We start from the raw sequence: 13,493 nt of genomic DNA, 5'->3' as shown, positions 1-13,493 counted from the left end.
AATGATGCCAGCAATAAAATAGAAATAAAATACTAAAAGGTCCGCTAGTAAAAACCGAGGAGAGGTCCGCCGCTGGCCTGCCGTGTCAGCTGGCTCAACTCAACCGCAGCACAGCTCCACCGCTGTCCGAGGCTCCGCCGCCGTCCGGGTCGCTGTCCGAGGCTCCGCCGCCGTCCGGGTCGCTGTCCGAGGCTCCGCCGCCGTCCGGGTCGCTGTCCGAGGCTCCGCCGCCGTCCGGGTCGCTGTCCGAGGCTCCGCCGCCGTCCGGGTCGCTGTCCGAGGCTCCGCCGCCGTCCGGGTCGCTGTCCGAGGCTCCGCCGCCGTCCGGGTCGCTGTCCGAGGCTCCGCCGCCGTCCGGGTCGCTGTCCGAGGCTCCGCCGCCGTCCGGGTCGCTGTCCGAGGCTCCGCCGCCGTCCGGTTCCCCCGTGGGCTAGGCGACCGGTCCGGACCCTCCTTCCGCGCTGCAGCTGCGGGAGATAGGAACCTGGGGGCACTGACTCGTTCGCGGCCGACCGAGCTGGCGCAGCAGCGGTTCACGTCGCCAGAGCACAACAGATGCAGTACTTACACGCAGGGGCAGAGAAACTCTGCCTGCCTGCCGTGATGAGCCTCGCACTCTGGTCCCACTACTGCTCCACGGCCGTAGCCCGCCGTTGCACCGCGCCGTCGTCCCAGGTCCCGTCTCTTCAGCTCCGGCCGCACCGAGGTGGCTGCCTTCTCCTCCTGCCGTGCTGGTCTCCCTCCTGCTCCCTCCGCCACCGATATTAACGCACCCGCACCTGGGCGTCCGCCCCCAGTTCATTTAGCCATAATTAGCCTCAGCTGCGGGGGTCAGGTCATTCACAACAGGAAGTAAAGCACGCACCGTTCCATTTCAAATTAAAAGCACCACAAACAAAAGCACACAGCAATCCAAAAAGTGCAGTACAAAATAAAAAACATGCAAGTGCAAATGTGCAATACTCCCGTTCCGTGACATCCCCCCTTGCTTTAAGGGTGGCAGTCCCTGTCACCTCAGTCTTCATCCGGCCGGAACCGGGTTGGAGGCTGTCCAAAGTTCACTCGGACGGAACGTCGAGGGCTCTGTGGTAACTCAGGCAGGTTTACAGGATGTTCTGGTGGCTCAGCAGGTGGATCATAAAAAGATCAATAGTATGGGGTCTGGCTCTGTGTACCACTCTCGGAAGGATCATCCGTAGTCTTTTCCAGGTCCTCGTGTGGGGATCCAACACACAGTTTCAGTGAATTCCTGTGCACAGTCTTCTCATTGCCCCCCTTCTCAGGCCTGATCTTGTAGACAACCCTGGTATCGCCAACTTGTTCCAACACTACATGGGGCTCTGGGTCCCAACCTGGGTGAAGCTTACCCCGACCCTTACGGTTCCTGTCTCTCACCCACACTCGTTCGCCTGGGGCCAGTGGCATGGCCTTGGCTTGCCGGTCATAAGTTTGCTTATTGTGACCTGCCACCTTGTCAATGTTCTGTCTGGCCCACTTATAGGCGAAGGAGAGCTTTTGGTGGTGGTCTCTAACCCAGCCTTGTAGGTCATAAGTCTGTGGTTGTCGGTCCACACCCAGACAGACATCAACCGGTTGCCTCAAGTGCCGGCCAAACATTAAAAACGAGGGTGTATAGCCAGTAGAACTATGGACAGTGTTGTTGTAGGCTGCTAAGAGTTTAGGGAGGTACTCAGGCCACTTATGCTGCTTTTCCGCCTCAAGAGAGCACAGCATATTGAGCAAAGTCTGATTCATCCTTTCTACGCTACCATTACCAGCAGGATGGTATGGAGTGGTCCTGCTCTTGCTAATGCCATAGAGCTGACATAGCTGTTGGACAACAGATGACTCAAAGTTCGCCCCTTGGTCTGAGTGAAATCTCGCAGGGCAACCAAAAACCTGAATCACATGGGACCCCATGGCATGGACAGTAGTCTCTGCTGTCTGATCCTTCGTGGGAACTGCCCAAGCGTAACGGGTGAAATGATCTGTCAAAACTAATATATTCTGACACCTATCTGTTGCTCTGCCCAAGGTCAAATAATCCATGCCTATTACCTCTAATGGGTAGCTGGCGATGAAGGGATGCAGTGGGGCCCTAGGCTGGGTCCTGTTCTGCAAACTGCAAGCGACACACCCTTGTTGGAACTGACGCACCTACATATTCATCCCAGGCCAGTAAAAAAACTGCCGTATCCTGGAGAGGGTCCTTTCAGCTCCTGCATGAGCGGCTGCCTCATCATACTTCCTCCAGACCTCCTGTCGCTTGACGACTGGGCACACCACCTGCACACACGTCTCGAAAGTTTTGGGGTCTTTGACCCTCTGACACAACACCCCATCCACGAGGTGCAGCTTCTCCCACTGTTGTAGAAGCTTTTGCGACTTCAAAGGTAAAGCCCGTCTTGTAGGACCATCAGGCCTCGACTTTTCAGCCACATACCTTGCTACTGCTTTGACGTCAAGATCCGCCTCTTGAAGGGTCTTCCAATCCTCATCCAGGCATAACCTGACTTCTTGAGTAGCTGGGCTCATCTCAGAAGTCACCGTCAGCTGAGCAACTTCGCAGCCTTTATCAGTGGAGGAGCTGGCAGGAAACCTGGAGAGGGCATCAGCATTAACATTTTCTTTCCCAGCACGGTATTTCACTTGGTAGTCAAAAGACGCAAGTTGGGCAACCCAGTGCTGCTCGACGGCACCCAGATGAGCCGTTTGTAGATGGGCAACAGGATTATTGTCAGTGTAGACAATAACCTTTGCTCCCATGAGACAGTCCTTAAATTTTTCCGTCATGGCCCACTTCAACGCTAGGAGTTCCAATTTAAATGAGCTGTAGTTTGCATCATTTCTCTCTCTTGGGTGTAAGCTCCGACTGGCGTATGCGATTACACGCTCCTGGTTGTCCTGCACTTGTGCCAAAACAGCACCAAGGCCTTGGGTGCTGGCGTCTGTGTAAACAACAAAAGGTTTAGTGAAGTCTGCATAGGCCAAGACAGGTGGCTGGGTCAAGGCCGATTTTAATCGTTCAAAAGCAGCCTGACATTCTGGGGACCACTGGATCCAAATCTGTGAGTTTTTCTTAACGGGCACGCCGCTCAACAGGCTATTCAGTGGCCGGGCAATTTTAGCAAAGTTTGGTACAAATCGTCTATAATAACCTGCTAAGCCAAGAAAGGCTCAGACCTCATGTACAGTGGCAGGTGCAGGCCAATCTAACACGGCACAGATTTTGTCTGGGTCTGGTCTTACCCCAGCCTTGTCAACCACATGGCCCAGAAACTTCACCTCGTGTTGAAACAGTTTGCACTTATCCATCCTGAGCTTAAGTCCATGTTGCCAAAATCTTTGGAACACCTCCTCCAGATGCTGTAAGTGGGAGGAGAAGTCAGGTGAATAAATGATCACATCATCAAGGTACACCAAGAGAGACTCGGTTATTTGACCGCTCAAACACTGCTGCATCAACCGCTGGAAAGTAGCAGGTGCATTGCAGAGCCCAAAAGGCATCCGCTCAAACTCAAACAGTCCAATAGGCGTGGTGAAAGCTGTCTTTTCACGGTCTCTGGGGTCCATCTCAACTTGCCAGTACCCACTAGCAAGGTCTAATGTGGAAAACCATTCTGCTCTGGTCAGACTAGTCAGTGTCTCTTCGATCCGTGGAAGTGGGAATGCATCTTTGTGTGTGACCGAATTAAGTTTCCTGTAGTCCACACAGAATCTCCAGCTGCCATCCTTCTTCCCGACGAGGACAATTGGTGTGGCCAAAGGACTGCAGCTCTCACAGACAACACCTTTGTCGAGCATATCTGCAAGCAGGGTCTTTATCTCTTTGTACATAGATGGGGGCAAGGGTCGATACCTTTCTTTGATGGGAGGAGCATCCCCAGTGTGAATGCGATGTTGCACCAAGTCGGTGCGTCCAAAATCCTCTTCATCCGCAGCAAAAACCTTCTCCCACCGCTGTAGCAGAGCTCTGAGCTCCAGCTGCTGCTGGGGTGTTAAATGATGACAGTCAGCAGGCTTACTCACTTCTTCAGTGCGTTCTTTGTGGTGGGGGCTTTGGGTGTCCACCATTCCCACCTCCACGACACCATCCGGGCCCAAAGTCAAGCTCAGGTCTTGGGACCCCTGGACATCCACGTCTTCCACGCGGTACAACTGGCCCAGCTTCTGGTAGCGATCTATGGTGACTGGATATACATGGGGGTTGCAAATACGAACAGGGACCCTCCCACTTCGCACAACCGATAAGGTCCTTGCTACTCCCCATGCTTCTGTTCCAGGCATAGCCTACAATACCGCTGGGAAGTCAGGGCTGCTTGTCCCCACGCAAGTGCGGCCCCACACAATCATCTCAGTCCTTGGTGGTACCTGAACCTGTTGTCGACTCGCAAGGCGGACAAAGCCCAAGAACCCATCTTCTGGTGTGGTTACGATGGTCCTCCGGCACACAGCAAACGCTTCCCGCCATGGCTTCCATTTCTGAGGGGAGAGAGCTGGCTTTCCCTGTTTAAAAACAGCATCCCAACATGCACCAATCACATTCATCCCAATGAGCAGTGGGTGGGTGGAGCAATCATCCTTGACAATAACAACAACTTTCCCCGGAATTTTTACACCTTCTACTTCAAAGTCCATTATGGCATAACCACAGTAGGGTATACTGAGGCCATTGGCGGCTTTAAGTGTTAACACCAAGGGGGCTGTGCCTTTCTCAACCTGAGAAAAATGTTGCTCCATTACTTTCTGTAGGATTAGCGTTACCTGTGACCCTGTGTCTAACAGCCCAGTCATCCTGGTTCCACCAACACAGACTTCAATGGTTGGGCACTTTCCCACAAACTGGGTGGTGGCCCCCTGGTGGTTAGCCTCAGAGGCCGTCCCTACTGCTTGGGCCTCAGCAGCAGGGGTGATTAGTTTAAAGGTGTATTGCTGGTGGCATTGGCATTCTGACAGGACCTTGCCACATGACCGGCCTGTCTACACTGCGTACATATAGGCTTCCCATCTCGAGTCCACTCATTGGCATCATTTTGGAATCTTTGTCTAGTTCTGCGTCGGTACTGCATGGGGGCGTGTTCTAGTCCAGAGTATTGCAACAGCGGTTTGATTTCTTTTATTATTTCCTGGGTGAAGCCTTTCATTTGGTCTTTAACATCATTCATTATCTCTTTCCTCAGAGCCTCTCTCCAGCTAGGTGTAGGTGGTGTACCTTCTTGAGACCCCCCAATGGCCGCGGTGTACGTTGCGTCGATGTCCTGTCCACGCTGCTCCTCCTCCAGGAGTAGAGCTTCACGGTGCACAGCAGCAAAATCCAATTCAGGGTTTCGGCGCACATATGTCCGGAGGGTTTGTGACAGGGGCCCTTCCCTGAGCCCCAAGAGCATCTGGTCCTTCAGGATGTTCTCGGAGAGTGCATCGTCTGGGCTGTGTCGCTGCAGTCTGCAATACATTTCACTTAAGCGGAGAGTAAAAGATTTAACAGACTCACTTGGTTTCTGATTGCAGCAGAAAAAATGGGACCTGAGCACCGCAATGGGGATGTTGTCGCCATACAAGGTGTCAAGATGAGTCAAGAGCTTTGCACTTGTATCGCGTTCTCCGGTGTCTAAAATACTGATTTGCAGTTTGGCCTCCCCAGCTAACGCTCCCATTAAAAATTCAATTTTCCTGGGCTCAGTGAGATTTTGTGCATTTAACATGCCACACATTTGCTCTTTCCAGTCCCCATACTTAATGTCACTGTTTGGCCCATTAAACTTTGGCAGCCAAGGCGCACCGGGATATACTGGCATCATCATCAAAATGCTTAGTTAAAAACAAAGCTAAAACAGCCTTTGGATATTACACTGCTCGTGCTTGTGTCCTGCCGACAACGCCAAAATTTGTGGCGAGGTGAAGAATGCAACTCGGATGACAACGCCACCCAGTTTTAATGGAGACTGGGAACTCACTAAAATACCAAAAAGGCTCTAAAAACAAGACAAGCAGTGTAAAACCAACAGGCTGAAATGAATGGGGCTAGTTAAAAGATTTATTACAATGAATCAAATAGATGAATAAAAATAAACAAAGCAGCACAAGACTTAAAATGATGCCAGCAATAAAATAGAAATAAAATACTAAAAGGTCCGCTAGTAAAAACCGAGGAGAGGTCCGCCGCTGGCCTGCCGTGTCAGCTGGCTCAACTCAACCGCAGCACAGCTCCACCGCCGCCGTCCGGGTCGCTGTCCGAGGCTCCGCCGCTGCCGTCCGGGTCGCTGTCCGAGGCTCCGCCGCTGCCGTCCGGGTCGCTGTCCGAGGCTCCGCCGCTGCCGTCCGGGTCGCTGTCCGAGGCTCCGCCGCTGCCGTCCGGGTCGCTGTCCGAGGCTCCGCCGCTGCCGTCCGGGTCGCTGTCCGAGGCTCCGCCGCTGCCGTCCGGGTCGCTGTCCGAGGCTCCGCCGCTGCCGTCCGGGTCGCTGTCCGAGGCTCCGCCGCCGTCCGGTTCCCCCGTGGGCTAGGCGACCGGTCCGGACCCTCCTTCCGCGCTGCAGCTGTGGGAGACAGGAACCTGGGGGCACTGACTCGTTCGCGGCCGACCGAGCTGGCGCAGCAGCGGTTCACGTCACGTCGCCAGAGCACAACAGATGCGGTACTTACACGCAGGGGCAGAGAAACTCTGCCCGCCTGCCGTGATGAGCCTCGCACTCTGGTCACACTACTGCTCCACGGCCGTAGCCCGCCGTTGCACCGCGCCGTCGTCCCAGGTCCCGTCTCTTCAGCTCCGGCTGCACCGAGGTGGCTGCCTTCTCCTCCTGCCGTGCTGGTCTCCCTCCTGCTCCCTCCGCCACCGACATTAACTCACCCGCACCGGGGCGTCCCCCCCCAGTTCATTTAGCCATGATTAGCCTCAGCTGCGGGGGTCAGGTTATTCACAACAGGAAGTAAAGCACGCACCGTTCCATTTCAAATTAAAAGCACCACAAACAAAAGCACACAGCAATCCAAAAAGTGCAATACAAAATAAAAAACATGCAAGTGCAAATGTGCAATACTCCCGTTCCGTGACACACACTCAAACCATGGGGTGCACACACGTCACACAGGAAGGAGACCGCCACCCGGGGACACCTGCACCACCACCGCCGCGCTCAGCCTCTGAAAGGGAGGAAAATAAAAGGAGTTGTTAAAAGGGAGGGTTTCCTAATAAACAAACACACCAAACAATAATCAAAAAGAATCAATAATCATAATCAAAATAACACAGGTGGTGGGCAGTCACAACACAACAAATAAAATAAATAAATGCAATGAACTGTAAACTGCCCCCACCTGAAATTAATATAAACAAAACTTATTTCTTTTAACAAAACAGAAAGGGGGGAGGATACCCCCTTACAACGAGGGAAAGCTTAACTAAGAGGAAAACAAACAAAAGAGAACCAAAAGAAATATGCCATCACATGAAGAATCATATAAACAAAAGAGCGAACCAAAGTAAGAAAAGAACCAAACAGTAACTGTGATGGCACAACCAAAAACAAACAAATCAAACAAACATAATGCAACTAAGACCCCCTAAATAAAAGTGTAGCAGGAGGAGGCCCTCTCCTGGCTTGCAATAATTAACCATTCCCACACGGGGGAGCTGTGCAAATGCAGGCTGGATCAATTCTTTGTACCGAGCCACAGATTTTTCAGATAATGTCCGTATCAGCTGAATTTTATCTTTTTGAGTAGAGTAGTCTTCAATCAAAACCTGAAAAGTAATAAAAAAATGGTCTGAGAGTATGGGGTTCTGAGGGAGAACATTTAGGTCACTGACCTCTATCCCATATGTTAAGACCAGATCCAGGGTGTGCTTGTGACTATGAGTGGATTCGTCAACATTTTGAATGAGAAGGAGGGAACACAATCCTTACAATTCCCCCTGCCAGTGGCCATCAATTATCATATTGTTTGGTTTGAAACAGCTCAAGATCCCTGGGGGAATCAAACCCACAACCCTGGTTACCAGAACCTCTCAGCTGAACCACTCAGCCACCAGATAATTTTATGGATAAAATATGTGCTCTTTGATGTTCCACTGTGGCTTGTTGCTGTTGTTTTGTCACTTTTTGGTAACACATTTTATTTGGTAGCACCTTTTAGGGCACTGAAGGTCGCTGGACATAAAAACATTGACGCTGCATTTTGCACTGTGCTGTTGGTCCGTTGGGGCCACCGTCGAAATTAATCCCCGTGAGACTGTGCCATCAAATGAAAGCATTGCAACCCACAAGCAACTTAAAAAAAAAGATCTTGAAAATGTTAACCCTTTAATCTACAGTGACTAAATTGTGCATGAGTTCATTCATGTTTTCTTCTAAACTACCGAATATGTCATCAAGTGTCCGGAATCAGCTTAATGAGCTTGTCGTATATCATAAACCTAGAAGTTGTTGTTTCAATAAACCAATCTGAAATTCTGCCTGGAACATTATTCCCCCACATTGGAAATTGAAAACAAATTTTCAAAACACACTTGTCCTCACAGTGCATCATTGATGGTGTTTTCCTTCTGCTCCAGCCATTTATAGTTGTTGTGGAAGCATTTGCTGGAGCGCGCGACGTGTCTGAACACTATCAGAAATGGCTTTCATGATTTGAAACAATATGAAGTTGTCTTTAAAATCAGAGGAAAGCTCCTCAGTTTTTGCAAACTGCGTCGAGTGTTTCATCTGGAGCAGCGATTGGGGTTCACAGGCAGCAGATAAAGAATACTTATTGAAGCAGCAGAAGATTTTGAGTAAAAACGTCTGCGGGACCCCCACAGACGTGTTGGGATTTCTCTGTAAAAGCAGCCTAGAAATGACTATGTTGTATTTGGCACTACATAAAGAAAGCTGAATTGAATTGAAATGAAAGTTGAATTGAATCCCACCGTTTTCAGTCCACGTGCCACATCTTTGGCCTCTGTGGCTGCTGTCTACATCAAACAGAGATTTCACAAACTGAGGCTGATTGTTGAAAAACTCTCTCTTTGAAAACAGACCTCCAATCAGTTTCACATATTCCAGGAAGTCCTCATCATGAAGATGAGAAACTGAGGGCCTGTTTAGTTTGACAAATATGGATCATATCTTTTGGCTTTCCCGCTTCTCTTTGCAATATTTGTTCACAGTGGTGATTAGTTTCGAGTTCGTGACGGGAACAGCACTTGAAGTTTGGTTCCAGAGTTTCAAGTTCAACTGTAATTTACAGGAAGACAAGACAAGCATAAGTAAAACAGTAAGGACGGCCCTAAAACACACAAACTCCCACCGGATCAATGCAGCTGGCTAAAGTTTGACAGGTGTGGTATAAAAGTGAACACTGAACATCCAGATGTTGAACTAAAAGTTGGTCACAGCACCATGTTGGCTACAGGAGCTCTGCTGCTTCTCCTCAGTGTGCACACTGTTCATGGAAATAACCCGAATGTAAGTTTCTTTATGAGCATTTCAAGCAGGTTTTACTCATAACTCAAGAGTATTTGTTGACTGATTCAGATCTTTGCTGTGATTTTTTTGTCATTGCAGGCCGATGAATACTGTAAGAACCTCGACGGCGGTGACATGATTCATTTCACTGTTTGTGCCACTTTGCTACCATATCAGACAATTAAGCATCCAGTCACGATTGTGTTATTTCAAGATGTGTGGTGTTGGGTTTTATTAATGTCCAAACAGGAACAGTTTCCACTTCATGTGAAGCAGAACAGTCGATGTGACTTCAGTGCTGAAGACAATGCTATTATTTACATAATTCTGATGAAGATTCATGTTGAAATTAAGAACAGAACCCAGATCTTTCTAAAATAAAGTGAATTAACTTGCTTGATGACAATATCGTAAAAAAAAAAAAAGAGAGAGACAATGAAATGTTTTAAAATTCAGTCTGATAAATCCAACAATCCTCCTTTGACAAAACAGAATGTGAAGATGTCTGGACCGAAAAGGACTTCATTGAAATATGTGGGACTCACTGACACCAAATGTTCCAAAGTTGCACATTTCAGCTTAAAGAACTGCAGATATCTCATCCCTCACCTCAAACGCCAGCAGACAGTGTACAGACTGTGTCCGGTTGAAAAAGTCTTGTCTGAATTGTCCTCTGTTGGCAGATGATTACGTGGACATCCCCACCGATGCCCCTAGTGTCAGGTGGGATTTTGGTGACTGGCTGATCGACCTCCTGGACCTACCCAGTGAGTTTCCACACTTGACCTTCATCATACGACGTTGCATTGTGGGCCAGCAGCAGGATTGTAATTGACTGTTTTTCTCAGCTGCCTGTGATCAAAACCCCTGCTTCAACGGGGGTTCTTGCCGCAGCACGTCTCGCACAGGGTTCACATGCTCCTGTCCCGAACCGTACGCCGGCAAAAGGTGCCAGAAAGGTAAAACAGCTCATGTTCCTCTGACGGAGTGTTCCTTATTGAATTTCTCACCTGATTGAGTTTGACGTGTTGCTTTTGTTCCACAGTGAAAAATGTTTGTGAGAATGCCAAATGCGGTGCTGGTGACTGCCTTATTAATTTGAACAAACAACCATTTTATGAGTGCAAGTGCAGACCCCCGTACCAAGGTCCAGACTGCAAGACCTGTGAGTTGTTAACAAACTACAGTTAACTTCATTTGCTAAAAACAACGCCAGAACTTTGATTTTTTCAAAACATATATTTTTCAAAAGTTGAATGCATGCTATTTTAGTAGCTCCAAACCAAACCATGTGCATCTAAAGCTTCCGGTCACTGCATCTGAGTGTTTGTCTTGTGTGTATCAGTGCCAGCGTCTCCCTGTCAACCAAACCCCTGCAAAAATGGAGGCTCCTGCATTAAAGGGAACCGCCGCTTCCGCTGTGCCTGTCGTAATGGATTCAGCGGGAGGTTGTGTGGAACTGGTAAAGATTTCCTGCAGAACTGACATGAATTCACATGCAAAAAAAAAAAAAAAAAAAAAAAGAAAACCGCAGAGAGTGGTTTGAGTATACTCAACCATTTGATTGATTTGCTTTTCTTTGTTTTCCTTTAGCCAATAAGGTCTTCCTTTAAAAATAAAGTGCTTTATACACATGTATACACATTTAAAAACAGCTACACCAGAATGAATTTCATATTCTTTGATGTTCTTGAGATTTTCTATATGCTTTTATTGAATGTCTCTTATTGGTAATGCAGTTGTATTCGAATTAAAAATTGTGATAATCCTGAAGTCAGGACATTTTTGGATTGGAAATATAGAACAAAGTTAAATTACTGTTATGCTTGTTGCATTTAACTTTATTTGTGCTTTATTGAGTCATATTCTATGTCTCTTTTGAGATGGAGATCGATGATTATTTTAGTCTTTTGTTCTGTCTCAGAGAACGGGCTGACATATTCATGAAAACCATGAAAAACTAAAGTGTCTTGAGTGTTTTCACAGTGAGCAGGAGTTAGATCTTCTTTGTTTGACGTCCAGTGAGGTTCTTCTGTCAGAACTAATGACTCCCTTTGAAGCTTTTATCTCACATATCTTCACTCTGACATGACGCGTTCTCCCTCAGCTCCCACCGACTGCTACGTTGGGTCTGGAGCGGACTACAGGGGCGTCGTCAGTACGACAGAGGAAGGGATCGAGTGTCTGGACTGGCATTCGTTTTTCATCACACAAAACGGGGAAGATCCTTACGTCATGTATTCAGACTTTGACGGCCTGGCAGAGAACTACTGCAGGTATTTGATTCCTAATCAGATTCTGTTTTTACTGCATGTCACATTACATTTACGAAAGTGTTCCACTTTGTGTGCATAGCTTTTAATGCAGTTTCCTGATGGAATATGTTTGTGAAAAATTTCAGAGATATTTTAACTTTTTTTTTTTTTTTTTAATGCATGTAGGCCTATAATCTCGACTTATGGATGTTTCACTCAGGTCTTTTTCTTTTCAGGAACCCTGATGGTGATGAGAAGCCGTGGTGTTTCATTAAAAAGAATGGAGAACTGACCTGGGACCACTGCAACGTCAAGAAGTGTTCTACAGGTGATCTTTCTGGAAAAAAAATATACAAACAACAATACTGCAATAGCAGGCAGTCTGGTTTCTGAAATGCCTGAATTTCCTGGCTCTCTCTCATGATTCATACCTTATAAACATGGTCTTCATGTTTCTTCATTCCGGCCACCGCAGCTCCAGCTCCAGCCCCGCCCCCGACGCCGTCCAGGCCGGACGCCGGTCCCGCCCAGTTCTCCCAGTGTGGGAAATCCCAGCCCCTTCGCACTTCCAGGATCCACGGGGGCAGGAAGTCTTTCCCAGGCGCCCACCCCTGGCAGGTGTCGCTGCAGATGAGAGACCGGGGCTCCAACGGATTGTACGGACACAAGTGTGGCGGCATCCTGATCTCCTCCTGCTGGGTCCTCACCGCCGCCCATTGCATGTGGGTTTGCTGCCCTCGTGACCTCCTGACCTCTCACATTTCATGTTTCTGCTCATGCGGTTGATTCGTGCCTGTATTTCAGTCTCCCAAACAAGGAGTACCAGGTCGTGCTGGGAGGAGTGAACCTCCAGAGGCAGGAGGAAATGGACCAGACCATCCCGGTCATCCAGACCATCGTTCATGAGAACTACAGGTCGACTTCCGCAGCTGTTTACAATGACATTGGTAAGTCATGTGCATCAGGAGTTTTTTAAAAAGTTTTTAAACTTTATAATCCTTATATTTGCTGCTATCGATATGAATAAATAAGTTGCTGTTTTTCTTTGCAGCTCTCCTTAAACTCAAAGTTACGGACAGTCCTTACTGCGCGAAGGAAACTCGCTTTGTGAGGACGGCCTGTCTGCCCGACCGGCCGTTCCCTGCAGGGAAGGAGTGTGTGATCTCCGGATGGGGAGCCACCGAAGCATGTAACACTCGGTCTATAAACGGCCTTTATATGCTTTTTATATCAAATTTTGTGAAGTTTGAAGTTCAAAAAGGAACTTTGTGCAGATTCCCTGTACCCTCTGCTTTCCAGATAGCTACAGCCCCCAGCTGCTGAACGCTCGAGTTTTCCTGATCTCTGAAGACCGATGCAAAACTCCTCAGATCTACGGGAATAGGTTGGACAGCAGCATGTTGTGTGCAGGCATCCTGCAGGGCGGCGTGGACTCCTGCCAGGTGAGTGAAAACCATCTGAGGAACCTCTTCTAGGGGAGGCAGACATGTCTGGGGTGTATTGTGATCTACTCTTTTTTTCTGATGTCATCCTGCAGGGTGACTCCGGCGGCCCCCTGGTGTGCGAACAGGACGGGACACACTACGTGACCGGGGTGGTGAGCTGGGGCCAAGGCTGCGCCGAGAGGAACAAGCCCGGCGTCTACGCCAACGTTCACACCTTCCTCAACTGGATCAAATCCAAGATGAACTGAACGTCTCGAGCTCGCGGTCGCCTTTTGTACTCAGATATCTGTCCTCGGAGAGGCAAGAACAGGAGAGGACAGCGTAGCGTGTGTTGAAAAAAACAAAACAAAAAG

At 48.8% G+C, this 13,493-nt stretch overlaps 1 protein-coding gene across 1 annotated transcript; it reads left to right on the top strand.

The window, feature by feature from the left end:
- The first annotated feature begins 9,374 nt into the window (after positions 1-9,374).
- Positions 9,375-13,388, top strand: habp2 (hyaluronan binding protein 2). Its single transcript, XM_030098913.1, has 13 exons — positions 9,375-9,440; positions 9,540-9,570; positions 10,124-10,207; positions 10,289-10,399; positions 10,486-10,605; positions 10,786-10,902; positions 11,548-11,716; positions 11,932-12,023; positions 12,177-12,417; positions 12,500-12,642; positions 12,747-12,884; positions 12,995-13,137; positions 13,233-13,388. Exons 1-13 carry the CDS (start codon positions 9,375-9,377, stop codon positions 13,386-13,388), a joined length of 1,611 nt encoding a protein of 536 aa, XP_029954773.1.
- Positions 13,389-13,493: the final 105 nt, after the last annotated feature.

This window comes from Salarias fasciatus, chromosome 8 (genome assembly GCF_902148845.1).
Source record: "Salarias fasciatus chromosome 8, fSalaFa1.1, whole genome shotgun sequence".
Classification (NCBI taxonomy): Eukaryota; Metazoa; Chordata; class Actinopteri; order Blenniiformes; family Blenniidae; genus Salarias; species Salarias fasciatus.
The sequence above is the reverse complement of the archived record's forward strand: the minus strand, read 5'-3'. Positions and strand labels throughout refer to the sequence as shown.